The 19,805-nt window shown below is 40.5% G+C and overlaps 1 protein-coding gene across 2 annotated transcripts; it reads right to left on the bottom strand.

The window, feature by feature from the left end:
* Positions 1-370: 370 nt before the first annotated feature.
* Positions 371-19,311, bottom strand: arsh (arylsulfatase H). Of its 2 annotated transcripts, none has more exons than XM_084121640.1 (11): positions 19,140-19,311; positions 18,849-18,933; positions 18,626-18,769; positions 17,745-17,866; positions 12,148-12,270; positions 8,733-9,156; positions 6,600-6,736; positions 5,196-5,318; positions 4,242-4,404; positions 2,986-3,107; positions 371-2,613 (listed from the first exon to the last, which is right to left on the bottom strand). In XM_084121640.1, exons 2-11 carry the CDS (start codon positions 18,875-18,877, stop codon positions 2,249-2,251), a joined length of 1,752 nt encoding a protein of 583 aa, XP_083977766.1. In that variant the 5' UTR covers positions 18,878-18,933; positions 19,140-19,311; the 3' UTR covers positions 371-2,248. The 2 variants fall into 2 exon arrangements, with proteins under 2 accessions (XP_083977766.1, XP_083977767.1); XM_084121641.1 differs by having other exon boundaries at positions 18,849-18,899.
* Positions 19,312-19,805: the final 494 nt, after the last annotated feature.

Genomic DNA, 19,805 nt, shown 5'->3' with positions numbered 1-19,805 from the left:
ACACACACACACACACACACACACACACACACACACACACACACACACACACACACACACACACACACACCAGACACACACAGTCACACACACACACCCACACCAGAGTCACACACACACACACACACACACACACTCACACACACTCACACTAGACACGCACTGTCACACACCCAAACCAGAGACACACACACACCAGAGACACACACACACAAAAACAGTTGAAGTTTCAGAAAAGTGAAGAATAAGTTTGAATGTCTGTGTGTGTGTGTGTGTGTGTGAGAAAGTGTCTGTGTGTGTGTTTGAGAGTGTGTGTGTGCATCTTTTCCAGGACATGCTTCAGGAGAAACACAAAAGAAATAAACATCAATGAATTTCTTTTTATTATATAAAATTATATAATACTTATAATGCACAATTTTATTTTATATTAACAATACTATTACAGTTATTGCAATGATCATGTCCCAGATTGCCATAATAATAAAACGTGATCTTATGGCAGAATCAGTCAAATCTCAAACTCTCTAAACACTTCTGCAGGGATAACTCCCTCTGCTGGACGACAGACACACACACACACACACACACACACACATCATGATCAAACTGGACGGAATGTTTTAAAGTTGCACAAACATACTAAAACCACAAAACATCACAGAATTCTTCCATTGATTTCAGATTTACTAAAAATATAATTTCCCCTTTAAAAAAAAAAAGAGTGACACTTTACAATAAGGTTAGTAAACATGAACTAACAATGAGAAATGTATTAATATTGATAATCTATTAATATTGTTAAATGCTAGAAATGTGTTATTTCGCAGTGCATTAACTAATGTTAACATACATTTGATTTAAAAACGTGAGCAAATGTTAAAATTAACATTAAGATTAATAAAGGCTGTAGAAATATTGTTCATTGTAAGCTCATGTTAACTCAAGTTAACTACGTAAAGTTTAACCAAAATGTTTAATATTTAATGTAAATATGTCAGGACAAGAGTTCGCAACACTTTACTGAATACAAAAATATTATTTTAAGGTTTATTAAACAAAATTGGTAACACTTTACAATAACGTTTAATTTGTTAACATATTAGTTAACTATTTTAGTTAACATTAACTAACAATAATAAATCTTGTATTATAAATATTATTCAATCTTATCTCAACTTTTTCTAGTGCATTTTTAAAATTACTATCTGTTAATTGGTTAATGCATGATCATGAACATATTATTAACTTGCAAAGGTTAAAAGCTGTAAATATATATATTGCTCATTGTCAGTTCATGTTGGTTAATGCATTAACTATTGGTGACAAATTTGAGTGTTTATTAATATTTAATGATTAATGATTAATGCATTAAGTAATGTTATTTAATGGGACCTTATTGTAAAATGTCATTGAAAAATGTTTAATATTGAATGTAAACAATGTCAGAGTGTGTGTGTGTGTAAATGTGTGAGGTTGAGTGAGTGTGTGTGTGTGTGTGTGTGTCAAGTCAAGTCAAGTTTATTTATATAGCGCTTTTCACAATAATCAATGTTTGTTTCTAGTGGAAAACGTCCACGTTTGGTAATGCTGATCAATAGTATTGTTGATTGATTAATTAAATTAAATATCCCCAAATATCCCCAACTGAGCAAGCCAAAGGCAACAGTGTGTGTGTAAGAAGGTGTGTGTGTGTGTGTGTGTAAGAAGTTTAAATATTTTACCCAGTACTTTCAGACATGTATGATGAAGACACGACAATGTCTCTTTCTATTAAAGATTCCCTTCTTTTAAAGCACGAGTCACATGATCACATCCTTCCCTCTCTTATTCCCTCAGTGTGTGTGTGTGTGTGTGTGTGAGAGAGTGTGTGCGTGTGTGTGTGAGCAGGATCAGAAGGGGACGGTCCCGCAGAGGTAGGTATGTGTGTGTGTGTGTGTGTGTGTGTGTGTGAGCAGCAGCAGAATGGGAAGGTCCCGCAGCAGGGCTGCAGCCACAGCTTCCACAGAGTGTGTGTCCAGGTCAGCTGATTCTCCATCGGAGAGTGTGTTCTGCGGTGATCCGCCACGGCCCGTCTCAAACACTCCAGCACCTCTGAGACCCGCGGCTCCGCCTCCGGTGTGAGTTGCTAATGTGTTGCTAGGGTGTTCTATAAATAAAGGTGACTTGAGTTCTGGGTGGTTGCTAGGGTGTTGCTTTGGTAATGCTAGAGTGTTCTAGCTGGTTGCTAGGGTGTTGCTGGGGTGTTCTATAAAGAAAGGTGACTTGAATTTTCTGAGCAGGAGCAGAATGGGAAGGTCCCGCAGCAGGGCTGCAGCCACGGCCTCCACAGGGTGTGTTTCCAGGTCAGCTGATTCTCCATCGGAGTGTGTGTTCTGCGGTGATCCGCCACGGCCCGTCTCACACACTCCAGCACCTCTGAGACCCGCGGCTCCGCCTCCGGTGTGAGCGGGAGACTCTCCGACGGGTCCCTGAGGAGCTCAAACACCAGCGGCGGGTCGTGGTACGTCACAAACTCCCTGTGACACATACACACTCCGGTGTCGTAGCAGCCGCCGGCTCCCGCGGGAGAGAAGTTCGGTGTGAAGAAGTGGACCTTGAAGATGGAGTCGCCTGAGGAGGGAGTCATGGTTAGTGTTTAATAGTCATGATTAATAACACAAATATCATTGTGAGTGTGTGTATGAGTGAGTGTCTGTGTGTGAGTGTCTGTGTGTGTGTGTGTGTGAGTATGAGTGAGTGTGTGTGTGTGTGTGAGAGAGTGAGTGTGTGTGTGAGTGTGTGTGTGAGTATGTGTGAGTGAGTGAGAGTGAGTGTCTGTGTGTGTGAGTGAGAATCTGAGCGTGTGTGCGTGCATGTGTGTGAGTGTTTGTGTGTGTGTGTGTGTGTGTGAGTATGTATCTGAATGTGAGTGTGTGCATGTGTGTGTGTGAGTATCTGTGCGTGCGGTGTGTGTGTGTATATATATATGTGTGTGTCACTCACTGTCGTGCGGGTGCCAGCGCACAGCGTTCAGATACATGCCGCAGTAATGGAACATAAACTCGTGCTGTGAGCGGTTGGTTTTTCCCACTAACAGCGGCATCAGGTCATGACCGTCCAGGATCCTACACACACACACACACACACACACACACACACACACTTACACAAAGATGCTCACAACATTCGGGACCATTCCTTTACACATACAGTATAAACATCTAGACAAAAAAGACAGTTGCTACTGTATTCTATGTGGTTGTGAGGCTGCACCTAGGTTGTTTTGGGTGGTTGCTAGGGTGTTGCTAATGTGATGCTAGAGTGTTCCAGGTAGTTGTTAAAGTGTTTCTAGGGTGTTCTATAAATAAAGGTGACTTGACTTCTGGGTCGTTGCTAGTGTGTTCAGGGTGGTTTCTAGGGTGTTGCTGTGGTAATGCTAGAGTGTTTTAGGTGGTTGCTAAAGTGTTGCTGGGGTGTTCTGAGTGGTTGCTAACGTGTTGCTAGAGTATTCTATAAATAATAGTAACTTGAGTTATGGGTGGTTGCTAGGGTGGTTACTAGGGTGTTGCTGTGGTAATGCTAGAGTGTTCCATGTGGTTGCTAAAGTTTTGCTAGGGCGTTCTATATATAAAGGGGATTTGACTGCTGGGTTGTAGCTAGGGTGTTGATGTGGTAATGCTAGAGTGTTCTAGGTTGTTGCTAAAGTGTTGCTAGGGTATTCTATAAATATTGGGGACTTGAGTTCTGGGTGGTTGCTAGGGTGTTCAGGGTGGGTTTCTATGGTGTTGATGTGGTAATGCTAAGAGTGTTCTAGCTAGTTGCTAATGTGTTGCTAGGGTATTCTAAAATTAAAGGTGACTTGAGTTCTGGGTGGTTGATAAGGTGTTGCTGTGGTAATGCTAGAGTGTTCTGAGTGGTTGCTAAAGTGTTGCTAGGGTGTTCTATAAATAAAGGTGTATTGACTTCTGAGTGGTTAGGTGCTGCTATGTGGTTGCTAGGGTGTTCATGGTGGTTGCTGTGGTAATGCTAGAGTGTTCTGAGTGGTTGCTAAAGTGTTGCTAGGATGTTCTATAAATAAAGGTTACGACTTCTTGGTGGTTGCTCATGTGTTGCTACATGGTATTTAGGGTGTCCTGGTGGTTGCTAGGGTGATGCATGGGTGTTTTGGGTGGTTGCTAGGACATTGTTAAGGTGATGCAAGGTTGTCCTGGTGGTTGCTAGGGTGATGCAAGTGTGTCCTGGTGGTTGCTAGGGTGTACCTGTGCTCCGGCAGCGCCCCCCCGGCGAGCTTCACCACTGTGGGAAACACATCCATCAGACTGGTTGGTTCGTTCACCTGTCGACCCGCGGTGAGACGCCCGGGCCAGTGGAATATTCCCGGCACTCGGATCCCTCCCTCCCAGCCGCCCATGGCTTTACCACCTAAACATGCGAGGGTCAGTGAAAACACAGAATCATGTTGTGTATTTGCCTGTGTTTATGTTCTTTTTGGAGCTTTGCACCATGTGTGAATCGTGAACTCCTCCACCTGGGTTGTTTATATAGTGCTGCTTGGTCATTGCTAGGGTGTTCTGGATGGTTGCTAGGGTGATGAGTGTTCTGGATTGTTACTATAGTGTTGCTAGGTGGTTGCTAGGATGTTCTGGATGATTGCTAGGGTGATGCTAGAGTTTTATGGGTTGTTACTATAGTGCTGCTATGTGGTTGCAAAGATGTTCTGGATGGTTACTAGGGCATTGCCAGGGTGATGCTAGAGTGTTCTGGGTTGTTGCTCTAGTGTTGTCAAGTAGTTGCTAGGGTGATGCAAGAGTGTTCTGGGTTGTTGCTCTAGTGTTGTCAAGTAGTTGCTAGGGTGATGCAAGAGTGTTCTGGGTTGTTGCTATAGTGTTGTTAGGTGGTTGCTAGGGTGATGCAAGAGTGTTCTGGGTTGTTGCTATAGTGTTGTTTGGTGGTTGCTAGGGTGATGCAAGAGTGTTCTGGATGGTTTCTAAAGTGTTGCTGGTTTGATATGATGCTTTCTTCTTACTTGGCGGATTTGTGTATTTAGAACGACATTTTATTGTAGCAGTAAAACATCTCATTATTGGTAACCAAATCCAATCCCGTTAGAGCATCCAGCAGTGTTGATGTTCGTAAAGAGCACGTCAGCTCTGGTTGTTTCACAGGTTCACGCAGGTTTAGGTTGAGTAAACGATGACAGAATGTGTTGGTACCTCGATAGATCCCGTTCCAGCCTCCTCTCTGAGGGTCTTCGATGTGGCCGCCGTGATCAGATGTGAAGTACGTCAAGGTTTTCTCCGACAGGCCGAGCCTTTCGATGGTCTCCATCATTCTACCTGTGATCAAACACCTGATGTGACTGAGCTGTCGAGATCACGTGACCGGATCTCTTATGTTTCTTACATTAATTGTTACATTTGTTACATTTGATTCATGAGAAGAAAAGAGAGAGAAGTTATATTTTGCATGAATGTTTTTTTAAATATTGTTTGGCATTATGACATTTAATTATAATTAATAATTATTTTATTATAAGTGATGTACTGGAAACAAATCTCATTTTTATTATCAATAGAAAAAATATTACATTTTAAAGTATTTTACAATTTAATTAATATTTTATTGCAGTAATAAACATTTATTTGTTTGCACAATTATTACTAAATGCCACAATGCAATACAATCATGTATAGGTGGTTGTGAGGGTGTTGTGGGTGGTTGCCAAAGTGTTGCTAGGTGATAACTATGATGTTCGTGGTGATGCTAGAGTGTTCTGGGTCGTTGCTATAGTGTTGCTAGTGTGTTCTGGGCTCTTGCTATAGTGTTGCTAAGTGGTTGCTATGGTGTTCTGGGTGGTTGCTAGGGCATTGCTAGGGTGATCTGGGTTGTTGCTATAGTGTTGCTAGATGGTTGCTAGGGTGTTCTGGATGGTTGCTAGGGCATTGCTAGGGTGATCTGGGTTGTTGCTATAGTGTTGCTAGGTGGTTGCTAGGGTGTTCTGGATGGTTGCTAGGGCATTGCTAGGGTGATCTGGGTTGTTGCTATAGTGTTGCTAGGTGGTTGCTAGGGTGTTCTGGATGGTTGCTAGGGTGCTGCTAGAGTTTTCTGGGTTGTTACTATAGTGCTGCTAGGTTGATGTTAGGGTGTTCTGGATAGTTGCTAGGGCATTGCTATGGTGATACTAGAGTGTTCTGGGTTGTTGCTATAGTGTTGCTAGGTGGTAGCTAGGATGTTCTGCATGGTTGCTAGGGTATTGTTAGGGTGATGCTAGAGTGTTCTGGGTTGTTGCTATAGTGTTGTTAGGTGGTTCCTAAGGTGATGCTAGAGTCTTCTGGATTGTTGCTATAGTGTTGCTAGGGTGTTCTGGATGGTAGCTATGGCATTGCTAGGGTGATGTTTGAGTGTTCTGGGTTGTTGGTATAGTGTTGCTAGGTGGTTGCTAAGGTGTCCTGGATGGTTGATAGGGCATTGCCAGGGTGATGCTAGAGTGTTCTGGGTTGTTTTTATAGTGTTGTTAGGTGGTTGCTAGGGTGATGCAAGAGTGGTGGTTACTGATTTGTCTATTTACTGTTATCACTGTTAGCATGGGTCGGAAAGAACAGGAATCCATCTCTTACCAACCATCCAGTCCACTTCTTCCACGTTGTCCCCATACAGCCCATGTTTGCTCTTCCCGGCGAATCTCTCGGACACGAAGAGGGGCGTGTGCACGTGTGCAAACGACAGGAAGAGCAGGAAGGGCCCGTCTCGGTTTCTGACATCATAAATCACATGAGGAACAATCACTCTAAACAGAAACCAAAGACGTTTCCCACGGCAGGCACAAAAAAACATTCCATAATCGAGGGCGTGTGAACGCCGGGAGACGAACAGCTGATCTGTCCGGACAGGTCTAGTGTCTGAATTACCACATTATTAAGCAAGCATGCATGCAAATGAGCTTTACAGCTTCCTGTTCACAGGTGAACCTCAGCAAACATGTCAAGAACACGTTAGCACAAAATCAAAAGAAACTAATGAGAAATTATAATTTGACATCAAGTTTACATCAAGTTTAAAGATTGTTTTGCATTGTGTGACATTTAAATAGAACAAATTAATTCACTGTAAACTAATCAAATTTTTATTACAGTAATAAAAACAATAACTAAATTGTAAAATACTTGATAAAGAGTGATAAAAATACATTTGTTTACATTGTGGTAAATTAATTGGTTATAATTAAATGACTCAGTGCATGTACAGTTGTTTGCTAGGGTCTTCTGGCTGGTTGCTAAAGTGTTCATAAGTAGTTGATATGTGGTTGATAGGATGTTCTGAGTGGTTGCTAGAGTGTTGCTAGGATGATACTATGATGTTCTGGGTGATTGCTAGGGAATTGCTAGGGTGATACTGAGGTGTTTTGGGTGGTTGCTAGGATGATACTAGGCTGTTCTGGATGGTTGCTAGGATTATACTATGATGTTCTGTGTGGTTGCAAGGGCGTTGCTAGGATGATATTAGGGTGTTCTTGGTGGTTGCTTAAGTGTTGCTAGGCAGTTGTTATGTGGTTGCTTAATTTTGTTTTGATTTAAGTATAAATTAATTAATTGTATTACAGTAATATTTAATGAGATTTTAATGATTACAAACAAAATGTAAAATGTTTTTATGATGTTAAAAGAAATTTTAGAATTTATTTTATATATATATATATATATATATATTGATGTTGGGATTAAATGTGATCTGAACATGTTTGTGTGCGATTCACTGTTAATCATAAATGAGTAAGTGTCTTTTCCTCAAGCCTTTTGAACAAACATACTAAAGATTGACACATTCAGTCATGTACTCGTTCGTTAGTGAATGACCGCGGTTAAACCGCTCGAGCTGCTCTAACTGACCCTGACGGCTGCCTAGTGTTCTGGGTAGTTGCTGAAGGGTTGCTAGGCAGTTGCTATGTGCTTGCTTACCAAAAATAATAATAATAAAATCGATATATAATGGTTAGTATTTGTTATAAATACTTTTAATTTAGACTTTTAATTATATGTGTGCATTTTTTTTTTTCATTGAAGATAATGATAACAAACAAAATGTAAAATATTTGGACACATGCTAATTTATGCTAGCAACATGCTAAAACATTTTAAAACATGCTAGCAATGTGTTAAATTATGTAAGAAACATGCTAATTCATGCTAGCAACAGGTTAAATCATGCTACCAACGTTAAAACATGTTAGCAAAATGTTAAAACATGTTAGCAAAATGCTAATCATGCTAGCAACATGTTAAATCATTTTAACAACATGCTCATGCTAGCAACATGTTAAATCATGTAAGCAACATGTTAATAAATGCAAGCAACATGTTAAATCATGCTAGCAACATGTTCAATCATGTAAGCAACATGCTAATCATGTTAGCAACATGTTAAATCATGCTAGCAACATGTTCAATCATGTAAGCAACATGCTAATTCATGCAAGCAACATGTTAAATCATGCTAGCAACATGTTAAATCATGTAAGCAAAATGCTAATTATGCTAATAACATGTTAAAACATGTTAGCAAAATGTTAACCATGCTAGCAACATGTTAAATCATTTTAGCAAAATGCTAATCATGATAGCAACATGTTAAAACATGCTAGCAATGTGTTAAATCATGTTAGCAACCTGTCAAAACATGCTAGCAATGCATTAAATCATGTTAGCAACATGCTAGCAGCATTCTTATGTCAGAATTAGAGAATTTCAGCCCACCTCTCCACAAACTGCTCCGCTTCCCTCATGAGCTGCGCGTTCAGCGTCTCCGGGTTCAGCGGCTGCTCCACCACCTCGCCGTTCCTCATGATGATGCAGTTCCAGGTCCTCAGGAGTTCGAAGGGCACGAACCGCACCAAGAAGCTCAGCAGCAACAGAGCAGCCAGAAACACCACGAGCGTCAGGCGGATCTGCATTAGCCCGACGGCCCGGACCAGAAGCAGCGTGAGGAACGCGAGCGCCACCAGCCCAAAAATCTTCCGCAGCATCTCCTGCAGGTCCACCAGGACATCTTTCCCTTCTCCAGGCTGGCAGTCGTTGAAGTAGGTGAAGGGAAGCCCGTAGAAGAAATCAAAGCCATGATTGTTGGGATGGTGGCAGTGATCGTTCCTGCTCTCACAGTTCACTCCCAAATGCCACTTACCTGAAGAGTGAGTGAACACACCGTAAAGACAATCATCAAACTCAGTTTAACCTGTTAAAGGGCTGGTTGATTATGATTTAACTTTTCTAACTTTAGTTAGTATGTAATGTTGCTGTTTGAGCATAAACAACATCTGCAAAGTTACAACGCTCAAAGTTCAAAGCAGAGGGAGATATTTGCTTTTAAAGAAATCTCTTTTTAAGGACTACAACCATCGGCTGGTAGAGACTACACAAGCTTCCTCCTAGTGACATCACTAACCCGAAAATTTACATAAACCCCGTCCCCGGGAACGCAATTTATAGATTATCATGACTGAATATGCTAATAAATGACACATAAGCTACATAAACATACACACACACACAAGCTCTTGTAGCTCCGCCCCCTGTGCCGGGAGCAGCAGCTCATTTGCATTTAAAGGGACACAAAAACGGCGTGTTTTTGCTCACCCTCAAAATGTAACAACTTTAACATGCTATATAAAAATATCTGTGGGGTATTTTGAGCTAAAACTTCACACACACACTCTGGGGACATCAGAGACTTATTTTACATCTTGTGAAGGGGCATTATACCACCCCTTTAACAGTTTTCACAGGATGAATTTTGAGTGTTTTAAGCTTTCGAACAACACCAAGGACACCTAAATGTCACTTACCTGAAGAGTGAACACATCAAAATCACAGTTTAACCTGTTAACCGCCACCCTTTTTTTGCACATTATAGCAGAAGCGAAAGCACTTCAATAACACATATTATCTATTCAAACACCCACACGATCGTATTCCTCAATGACAGAGATTCGTCTCTGTCTATTAAACCTTTGACAAAATCACAGTGAACATTCAGATCTGCGTTCTGAGCCAGAGAGAGCCGTTGTCATGTATAGATATGAAACAGCTTCACAAATGTTCTTTTCAACCACACAGTATCATTATTTCTGTCGTACGATAACTCAGATTATCACAGAGAACTGGATACGTTTATAGTTCCAACACTGATGCCACTTACCTAAAGAGTGAACATCAAACTCAGTTTCACCTGTTAACAGTTCTCACAGGATGATTTTTGAGTGTTTAAGCTTTCGAACGACACCTAATTTATGATGATGAATTATAATATGTGATGGGAACCTTTCAGTACCGGTTCAAAAGACTTTACTAGCGAGACGTCTCATCTTTTTGAAGTGGAAACATGCCTCATCCCCTTCTCTTGATACAAGGCTGAAAGAAGTGTTCACTTGCATTAAATTGGAAAAAATCAGACTGTCACTCACTGGTTCTTTAATAACCACTGGACCTTTGATAAACTGTGGCGCCCCTTTTTAGATTATTTACTGGCTAACTCTCAAGACACTTAAGATGAGAATCCTTCCCTGCCCAAAACTTTTTAAAATATATTTTGTTATATTTTTGTAAAGTGTTTTGTTTGTGAAGATATCAATATTGCATTGTTGTTTTTCTTTATATTTCCCTTATTGGAAGATGTTGGTTGCTGATTTGAAGGAGGTTCGTATTGGGGTATTAATAACAGTGTGGAATGATAATTTCATAAAGCCAGTGTTGTTATCTGTTGATCTGATGTTCCATGCAGAAAAATCCAATAAAGAAATTTGAAATAAATATGTAATGGGGGGGAAAAAGCCAATAAAAAAGCTCAACAAGTGTCCTTCTGACAGTCTACAGGCTAATGCTAAAATTATATACATTATATATTTCACCACCTCAGGAAGTCATACAACCAAATGAGAGAACTCATAATAACATGGGAGGGAAATGTGCTTATTTGTCATTAAAATGTGTCACACTGCAAAAAATAAATAAAAAAAATCACCCAAAGATGTGCATTCGCTCATCATTTACTCTCAGTTCCTCGAGTCGTTCCAAGCCTGTATGACTCTCTTTTAGAGTTATCGTTAACTAAATCTGAAACCTTCGCTTTTACTCGAAATAAAATAATTGTGATAGTTCACCCAAAAATTAATATTGTCATCATTTACTCACCCTATTAAACCTGTTCATCATACAAAACGATCATATCGCTACACAAGATTAAAACGCTCAGTTTAAATGGGATTGTTTTACGACGCCTTTATGACCTTTTTTTGTGGATTTCTAAGTTTTGGTTTCTTGTCAATGGAGGGACAGAAAACTCTCGGGTTTCTTTATAAATGCCTTTATTTGTGTTTCAAAGATGAATTAAAGTCTTATGGGTTTGGAACGACATGAGGGCGAGTAAATGATGAGCCAATGCTAATGTTTTAGGTGAACTGAAATAAAATAAAATAACTAAAACTAAAAGTGACATTAAAAAAAAAAAAAAAGACATTAAAAACTAAAAGTGAAAACAGAAAATGTAAAAATATAAACTAATTCAAAATATCAATTATATATCCATGATATTAAAATAACACTGCTTTCTTTCTTCTGTGGAACAAAACAGAATATATTTTGAGAAACCAACATTCATCAAAACTCATTTGGTTTTGGAACAACATGAGTGTGAGTATACGATCATTTTTAAGCAACTTTCAATGGTTTTCTTTATGCATACTATCATTTTTTATGCATGCAATAATAATAATTTTTACAGCAATGAAGGTTCATTAGTTATTGTATTAACTAACATGAACTAACCATGAGCAATACATTTGTTACAGTATTTATTAATCTTTGTTAATGTTAGTTAATAAAAATACAGCTGTTCATTGTTTGTTCATGTTAGTTCACAGTGCATTAACTAATGTTAACAAGTATTAATAAATGTTGAAATTAACATTAATAAATGCTATATACCGGTAAGTGCAGTTCATTATTAGTTCATGCTAACTAATGTAGTTCACTAATGTTAACTAATGAACCTTATTGTAAAGTGTTACCGTTTTTACTACATGCATAAATATTTTTCTTTATGTATTGAATAATTGTTATGTATATTATAATTTATGGACTGATTCACCCTTAAACTAGTATGTATTAAGTGTCTTACCCACAATGCCGGTGGTGTAACCCTGCTTTTGCAGAAGTTTAGCGAAGGTGGTTTCGTTCGGAGGAAGTCCTCCTGATCCAGCGAGGAACAGAATCACCTGCACTCGACCTGTGCTGCCCAGACCTACACACACACACACACACACACACACACACACACACACACACACACACACACACACACACCACTGTATAAAACACTCAATCTGAGACTCGGAGTCCACAGCACCACTATTATAGAGGAACAATATCACTGAAATCACTTTCAGAACGATCGTTTCCAGCTGATAAATGATATAAACATTGAGTGATTGCAGTGATTTCATTCCTCTGTGTTATTTCTGAAAACTGAATAGGGGAAATAGTCTAGAAACGCAAATATTTTTCCATACGGTTTTCTTTTTTTCATTCTTTTCCAGACCTGGAAATTACTTGATTCCATTTTTTTCCAAACTGCGTAGGAACCCTGTAATGTCAACAGGTACAGCTTTTGACTTTAATAACTGGAATTTTATATATAATATATACAGTTTTCAATTGTAGTCTTTTAAAAGGGCATCTGAAATAATAAACTAAGTGCAATGTAGTGTTGTCAAAACTTGCAGAGTATTCACGTAAACACAGTCAGTTCTGTTTTAAGTGAATGTAAACATGTGTAACAGCAGAAAATGTCTAATAAGGGGAGGAGTTTCACTCTCAGTAAACTTCCGGCTTCTGAACTGGTTGCAGTTCCACTCTGGCTCCACATGAGGGCGCTCACAGGACGAGTGCAGAATGAATGGAGGTCTATGGCGCTATACCCCTCAAAATCCACTTTTCTCAGGATATAATTTTTTGTCTAGTAATTTTAATGTTGTATTCGAAAGGAGATGCAAAGGTATATTGCTGGGTGTTAGATTTTTTTGAGTCACTTATTTGCTTTAAAAAGTCTTTTAAAATGTCAATGACGTCACACACATCGTACGACCAGAGATACTGCTTTATGGCAATCCTTCAGTCACTTCAGTCACTCACTTCACTGCACTTTCTTTTCTCTCGAGGCATCGACAACACAGCTGACACAGGCAAACACACAACACAGCCGACACAGGCAAACACACAACACAGCCGACACAGGCAAACACACAACACAGCCGACACAGGCAAACACACAACACAGCCGACACAGGCAAACACACAACACAGCCGACACAGGGAAACACACAACACAGCCGACACAGGTAAACACACAACACAGCCGACACAGGCAAACACACAACACAGCCGACACAGGCAAACACACAACACAGCCGACACAGGCAAACACACAACACAGCCGACACAGGCAAACACACAACACAGCCGACACAGGTAAACACACAACACAGCTGACACAGGTAAACACACAACACAGCTGACACAGGCAAACACACAACACAGCTGACACAGGCAAACACACAGCTGACACAGGCAAACACACAACACAGCTGACACAGGTAAACACAACACAGCTGACACAGGCAAACACACAGCTGACACAGGCAAACACACAACACAGCTGACAGGGAAACACACAACACAGCGGACACAGGTAAACACACAACACAGCCGACACAGGCAAACACACAACACAGCCGACACAGGTAAACACACAACACAGCCGACACAGGCAAACACACAACACAGCCGACACAGGGAAACACACAACACAGCCGACACAGGTAAACACACAACACAGCCGACACAGGCAAACACACAACACAGCCGACACAGGCAAACACACAACACAGCCGACACAGGCAAACACACAACACAGCCGACACAGGCAAACACACAACACAGCCGACACAGGTAAACACACAACACAGCCGACACAGGCAAACACACAACACAGCCGACACAGGCAAACACACAACACAGCCGACACAGGGAAACACACAACACAGCCGACACAGGCAAACACACAACACAGCTGACACAGGCAAACGCACAACACAGCTGACACAGGCAAACGCACAACACAGCTGACAGGTAAACACACAACACAGCTGACACAGGCAAACACACAACACAGCTGACACAGGCAAACACACAACACAGCTGACACAGGCAAACACACAACACAGCTGACACAGGCAAACACACAACACAGCCGACACAGGTAAACACACAACACAGCTGACACAGGCAAACACACAACACAGCTGACACAGGCAAACACACAACACAGCTGACACAGGGAAACACACAACACAGCTGACACAGGCAAACACACAACACAGCTGACACAGGCAAACACACAACACAGCTGACACAGGCAAACACACAACACAGCTGACACAGGCAAACACACAACACAGCTGACACAGGCAAACACACAACACAGCTGACACAGGCAAACACACAACACAGCCGACACAGGCAAACACACAACACAGCCGACACAGGCAAACACACAACACAGCCGACACAGGCAAACACACAACACAGCCGACACAGGCAAACACACCACACAGCCGACACAGGGAAACACACAACACAGCCGACACAGGCAAACACAACACAGCCGACACAGGCAAACACACAACACAGCCGACACAGGCAAACACACAACACAGCCGACACAGGCAAACACACAACACAGCCGACACAGGCAAACACACAACACAGCGACACAGGCAAACACACAACACACAACACAGCTGACACAGGCAAACACACAACACAGCTGACACAGGCAAACACACATGCTAGAAGAGTTTTTGTTTTGTTGTTTTAAAATACCATCTAGCGCTATCTCTGGTCGTAATCAGTCCTTCACTGAGCGTTCATTAGCAGAATGCTAGCGTGTTATGGGCAACAACAACTCAACCCATAAGAAATCGAAAGGACATAAGTACTCGTTCATTCAACTTTCGACCTATAACCCATGTTGAACTTGCAAAACCTACAATCAAATCTGAGATTTCTCAACGGCAATCGGGTGAAAGGGACACATTTAGCCGTCTAGCCCCATAGACTCCCATTCATTCTGCACTCATGGGCGATCGCCCCCAGTGGAGCTCTGGTGGAACTACAACCACAATTCGGTATAATAGGAGTTAATAGGGAGTGGCCAGGCTCTCCGTAGACGGGCTGGTAACAGTATAATGGATCAGTGCGTCAGGTCTTAAAGTGACAGCGGCCTAATAAACATGCAGCCAAATTATGAGATGATATTAAAAATATCTAAACAGCAGTTTTTCCCTTATGGTATCGATGTCAAAACTGTGGCCAGTGAAAATACTGAGTAACTTTGGAAAGCCACAGTATCAGGTGAGCAAAAAATAATATCAAGCCCTGATAATATTGTATTAGTAGATGTTGAGATTAACATTAGCTAAGATTAATAAATGCTGTAGAAGTATTATTCATTGTTATTTCATATCAACTAATGTTGTTAACCAACTAAGGGTTAGATTTACTAACAGCTTGCTCCAGCGCAAACCCTCTTTCGGCGTTAAAAACTCCTGTCAGGATTTATAAAGACACGCAGTGAAGAATCAGCGCTGAAAAGGTGAGGACAGGGTCATTCTTCTGGCTGATATTATTGCATATGCCTTTGTAGGAGTTTCCCTTTCAGACGCAACATTCATGGAAGGAGAGTATTTAAATTAATCACGCAAGGTGATTTACTAAGGTTTGCGCTTGTCAATGGACTAGTGTTTGCGCCATTATTTACCGCCCAAAAAAAGCCCGTCTTAAACCAGACGCTACCTGCTAGATTGTGTTGGTCATTATGGAAATGATCTGTGTTCTTTAATCTGCGCTCTCATGCTAATTTGCCCTGTTTAGTAAATCTGCCCCTAAATCTGATTGTAAAGTGCAGGGCCGGATTATCCATAGACGGGATTGGGCGAGTGCCCTGGGGCACCAACCAATAGGGGGGCACCTAGGGCCAGATTATCCAATGGGCATTATGGGGCCCAAGCAAGTGGAAGAAAAGGGTTATAGACAAAAAAAGACATTTCCGATAACGGAGTGTATATGTGCACTAAGTGCCTGTGTTTTTGGCAAAAAGACGCCCGCCACTAAACATCTGCAGTGGCATAGGTCATAGGTCAAGCGTGAGGTGCTTGAAAGTTGCGTTCGACCCGAGTTCGAATCCGCCTTTTGCCGAATTCACTCTTCTCCCTTTTCCCAACACATATGAGATGTAAAATTTATAGCCTAACATAAAGGTCTCTAGCGTTATATTTTGCCAATGAACTAAAATTGAAACCGTGATATGGCTTTGTGCCTTTATAAAACAGCACAAGACTTTAATTAAGTATCCTTAAAGGCACAATATGTAGCTTTTTTGCTTTAAAAATAGCAAAAATCACTATATCTATGTTATATATTTTTTTTAGTTGTGTACTTACATTATCCCGACTGTTTCCAACAACTTTCAAACCAGGAGAAATTTGTCATTTAATTCGAGAAACGTCCCGTTTCTTTATTTCCGTTTTGTCGCCGCCAATGGTGTCATATCCGCGTTGTCCCTGGTTTCCGCTCGTGCTGCCATGGCAACCAGAGCTATGAACCAGAGCCGTCTGATAGTAACCAAAGCGACTGACGCAGACAACTGTGGAGTTCGCAATGTCTATTTGCACGCTGTTGTTGTTTCGTTCAAACATTATGGACCATGGCAAGCAGACTTTGGATAAAACAAGAAGAACTAAAACAAGAATCAATATCAGCGCGGTGTTTTCGAGATGCCGAGAGCTCCCATAGACAGTATATAAACGAGAGCTCCACGTCCGAGACTTCGACCGCTCCTACATGTACTTTATTAAACAGGTGAGCACATTTACATAAAACTAATCAATGTTATATAGTTCAACAATGATAAAATGTCAGAATATGATCTGTATGTTATTCTAATGTTGATCTAGCTTACTGCTAGTCTCATACAGACAGACTAACACATACATTTCAACACATTCAAATGCAGTTTAGTGTGCTAGTGTAATGTTAGACCAGGTGAAACAGCGCTGCGTTACCTCACAAGTTTAATTTGTCTAATAAACTGACCTGTGAGCAGTAATTCTGCACTCGCGTGTAGTTCGGTAGAATGAAATGTCCATATTCCTTTATATCCGCGGGACTCGCGTCGCTTGTGGAGCTGATATTGCTTCATATCACAGTCATGATAAAAGCATCGATGTATTCAGTCATCCATAAACATTATTAGATCGGTCGGCTTGACGTTGACGACAAGATCCATAATTCTTAGCAAATGTTGCGTCATCAATCTACAACTTTGTTATTGTAAATAGGTTAGCGACCCCTAGTGGAGAAAAATGCTATACTGTGCCTTTAAGTGCACAGTTCATGGGTTGAAGCTCTTAATTTTGAGCTCTCAAAGTGCACCAGATTGATGCATTTAACCTTAAAATGTACAAAATTTTCTTAAGGGAGTAAATGCCTAATTAAAAAGTCCTTGGACAAACTACATTTGGCCTGCCTAAGGGGGGGCTCTGAATTCTTAATCCGGCCCTGGTAAAGTGTCATTTTTTCTTATATATTTGTGCATTATGTGAAATCATATTCACAAATAATGTTTCCTCTGTATAAAGGACGGCTGTGTTTCCTCACCGGCGCGGAGAGCGTAGCGGCCCGTCATGAAAGCGGTTCTGCTGGGAGTGCAGAGAGGAGCCGCGGAGATATGATGGGTCAGTGTCACCCCGGCGGCGGCCAGACGGTCGATGTTCGGAGTCCTTCACACACATCACAACAACATCTGCGCATTAATACACTAGTGGAAAACACAGTTTACAATGTTTCAAACCTACACTGCAAGAAATGAGTTTCTTCCTCAGTGTTTCTGTCTCGTTTTCCAGAACAAACATCTAAACATTGTTAAATCAGGATCCAGTTACTGGAGAAGCAAAATGACTGAAAATATTAGGAATTTCATGCTGAAAATCTGATCAGAATGAAGCGAAATATCAGACAAATATCTGCCAATGGGGTCAGGAAAATAATCTCGTTTTGGTCAACTCAAGTTTGTTTTTTGGACCCCATTTACAGAGATTTGTTCATCCTTTAATCAATATTAATTAATACAGGAGCAACAATAAATGACACCATTTGGTGGGTCTCTAAAGATCAGCCCAGACAATGGCATGACTGTGTTAACATATAAAGTTATTTAACATATTGTTTGCACAGTTTTTACACTGCAGCAAATATCATTTTACTATTATTATTATTATTAAAGCTTTTAAAATATGCATAAAGCATATTACATACACCTGTTTAACATTTGTTGTAATCTAATGATTTTGCAGTTATTATTTTTGCCAAAAAGCATAAAAACTCCTGCATTCATTTAAAAAAAAAGTGTTGCATGAAGATTCTATAAATCCTCCTTTCATATTAGGACAGAATAACATCATACGGGTCTGAACCAACATGAGGCTGAGTAAATGATGACAGAATCCAGTTATTCTTTTATTAAGTGCAGTTTCATTCACCTGATGGTGTCGTTTCCATAGCAGCCGAGATCTCCAATGCCCAGATCATCCACCATCATCAGGACGAAGTTGGGTCTGAAATCAGGATCTGCGTTTGTGACACACAAGCTGGACTGGAACAGAACCAGTAAACCAGCAACAAACCTGCAAAAGCACACCAGAGCTCAGTTTCTCTAACAACAACACGTGTGTTATGATTTATGAAACTGCAGATGCACGAAACCTTAAGCTCGTGTTGTCCATCAGCAGCATCTGGAGACGAAGCTCCTCTAAACTGCAGGTGAGATGATTGACATGTTCAGATTGATCTGTGAGCAGAAGGAGAACACACAGAGGTGTGCAGAATGATCATAACACGTGATCACGGAAATGACAACACTCGCACGCGCTTCTGCTGGAGTTCTGAACATTAACAGCAGGATCATACAAACATACATGCGTTTAATATCATGCAGCTGCTTTCTTTACACATGTCAGCTCAGATCCTCTCTTTAGGTTTCTTTTATATGCTTACCTTGCTTTAAAAAAGTCAGTTTCCTCGATTCTTCACAGGATTTACACTCACTCTCCTCTTATCACTGTAAAGCTGCTTTGAAACGATCTATGTTGTTAAAGCGCTATATAAATGAATGTGACTTGACTTGATTCCCTCTTTTACCGACAGGATATTTCACATTCCCAGAGCACTCGCGAAAGACGCACTTACCGTAAACACTCATATATAAACGCATATATTAATGAGCGAACCATACGAACTCGGTTTATTTAATAATTATCAGCTAATGTGAACAGAATGAGTGCAGTTTGTTCAACACATGTCTGTGTTATTGTTATACTTGTTTGTTTTATTTTAAACAGAGTGTGTTAAAACAGTGTGCGCTGATAGTCGACACTGTACGGTAGATTCGAACAAAGAGTCTTTTACCAAAGTGCCAAAGTCTGCTTTCACATCGCTCATGTTATTTGCCTGGAAAAGCTGCTTCTGCACAACTCAAATATTTATTTAAATGTGTGCAATAATTAAAAAATATGACTCTACATTTAGCATATTATTATGCATAATACCACAAGGAAAATTACTGCGACTATTATTAATAATTATTTACATTGAGTTTATTATTAGTAGTAATATTATGAACTAATCCTGAATTCACCATGTTTACAATAATGAGAAATAATT

The sequence above is a fragment of the Abramis brama genome (genome assembly GCF_963993115.1).
Source record: "Abramis brama genome assembly, chromosome: 8".
Lineage (NCBI taxonomy): Eukaryota > Metazoa > Chordata > Actinopteri > Cypriniformes > Leuciscidae > Abramis > Abramis brama.
This window is presented reverse-complemented; position numbering and strand designations above follow the sequence as displayed.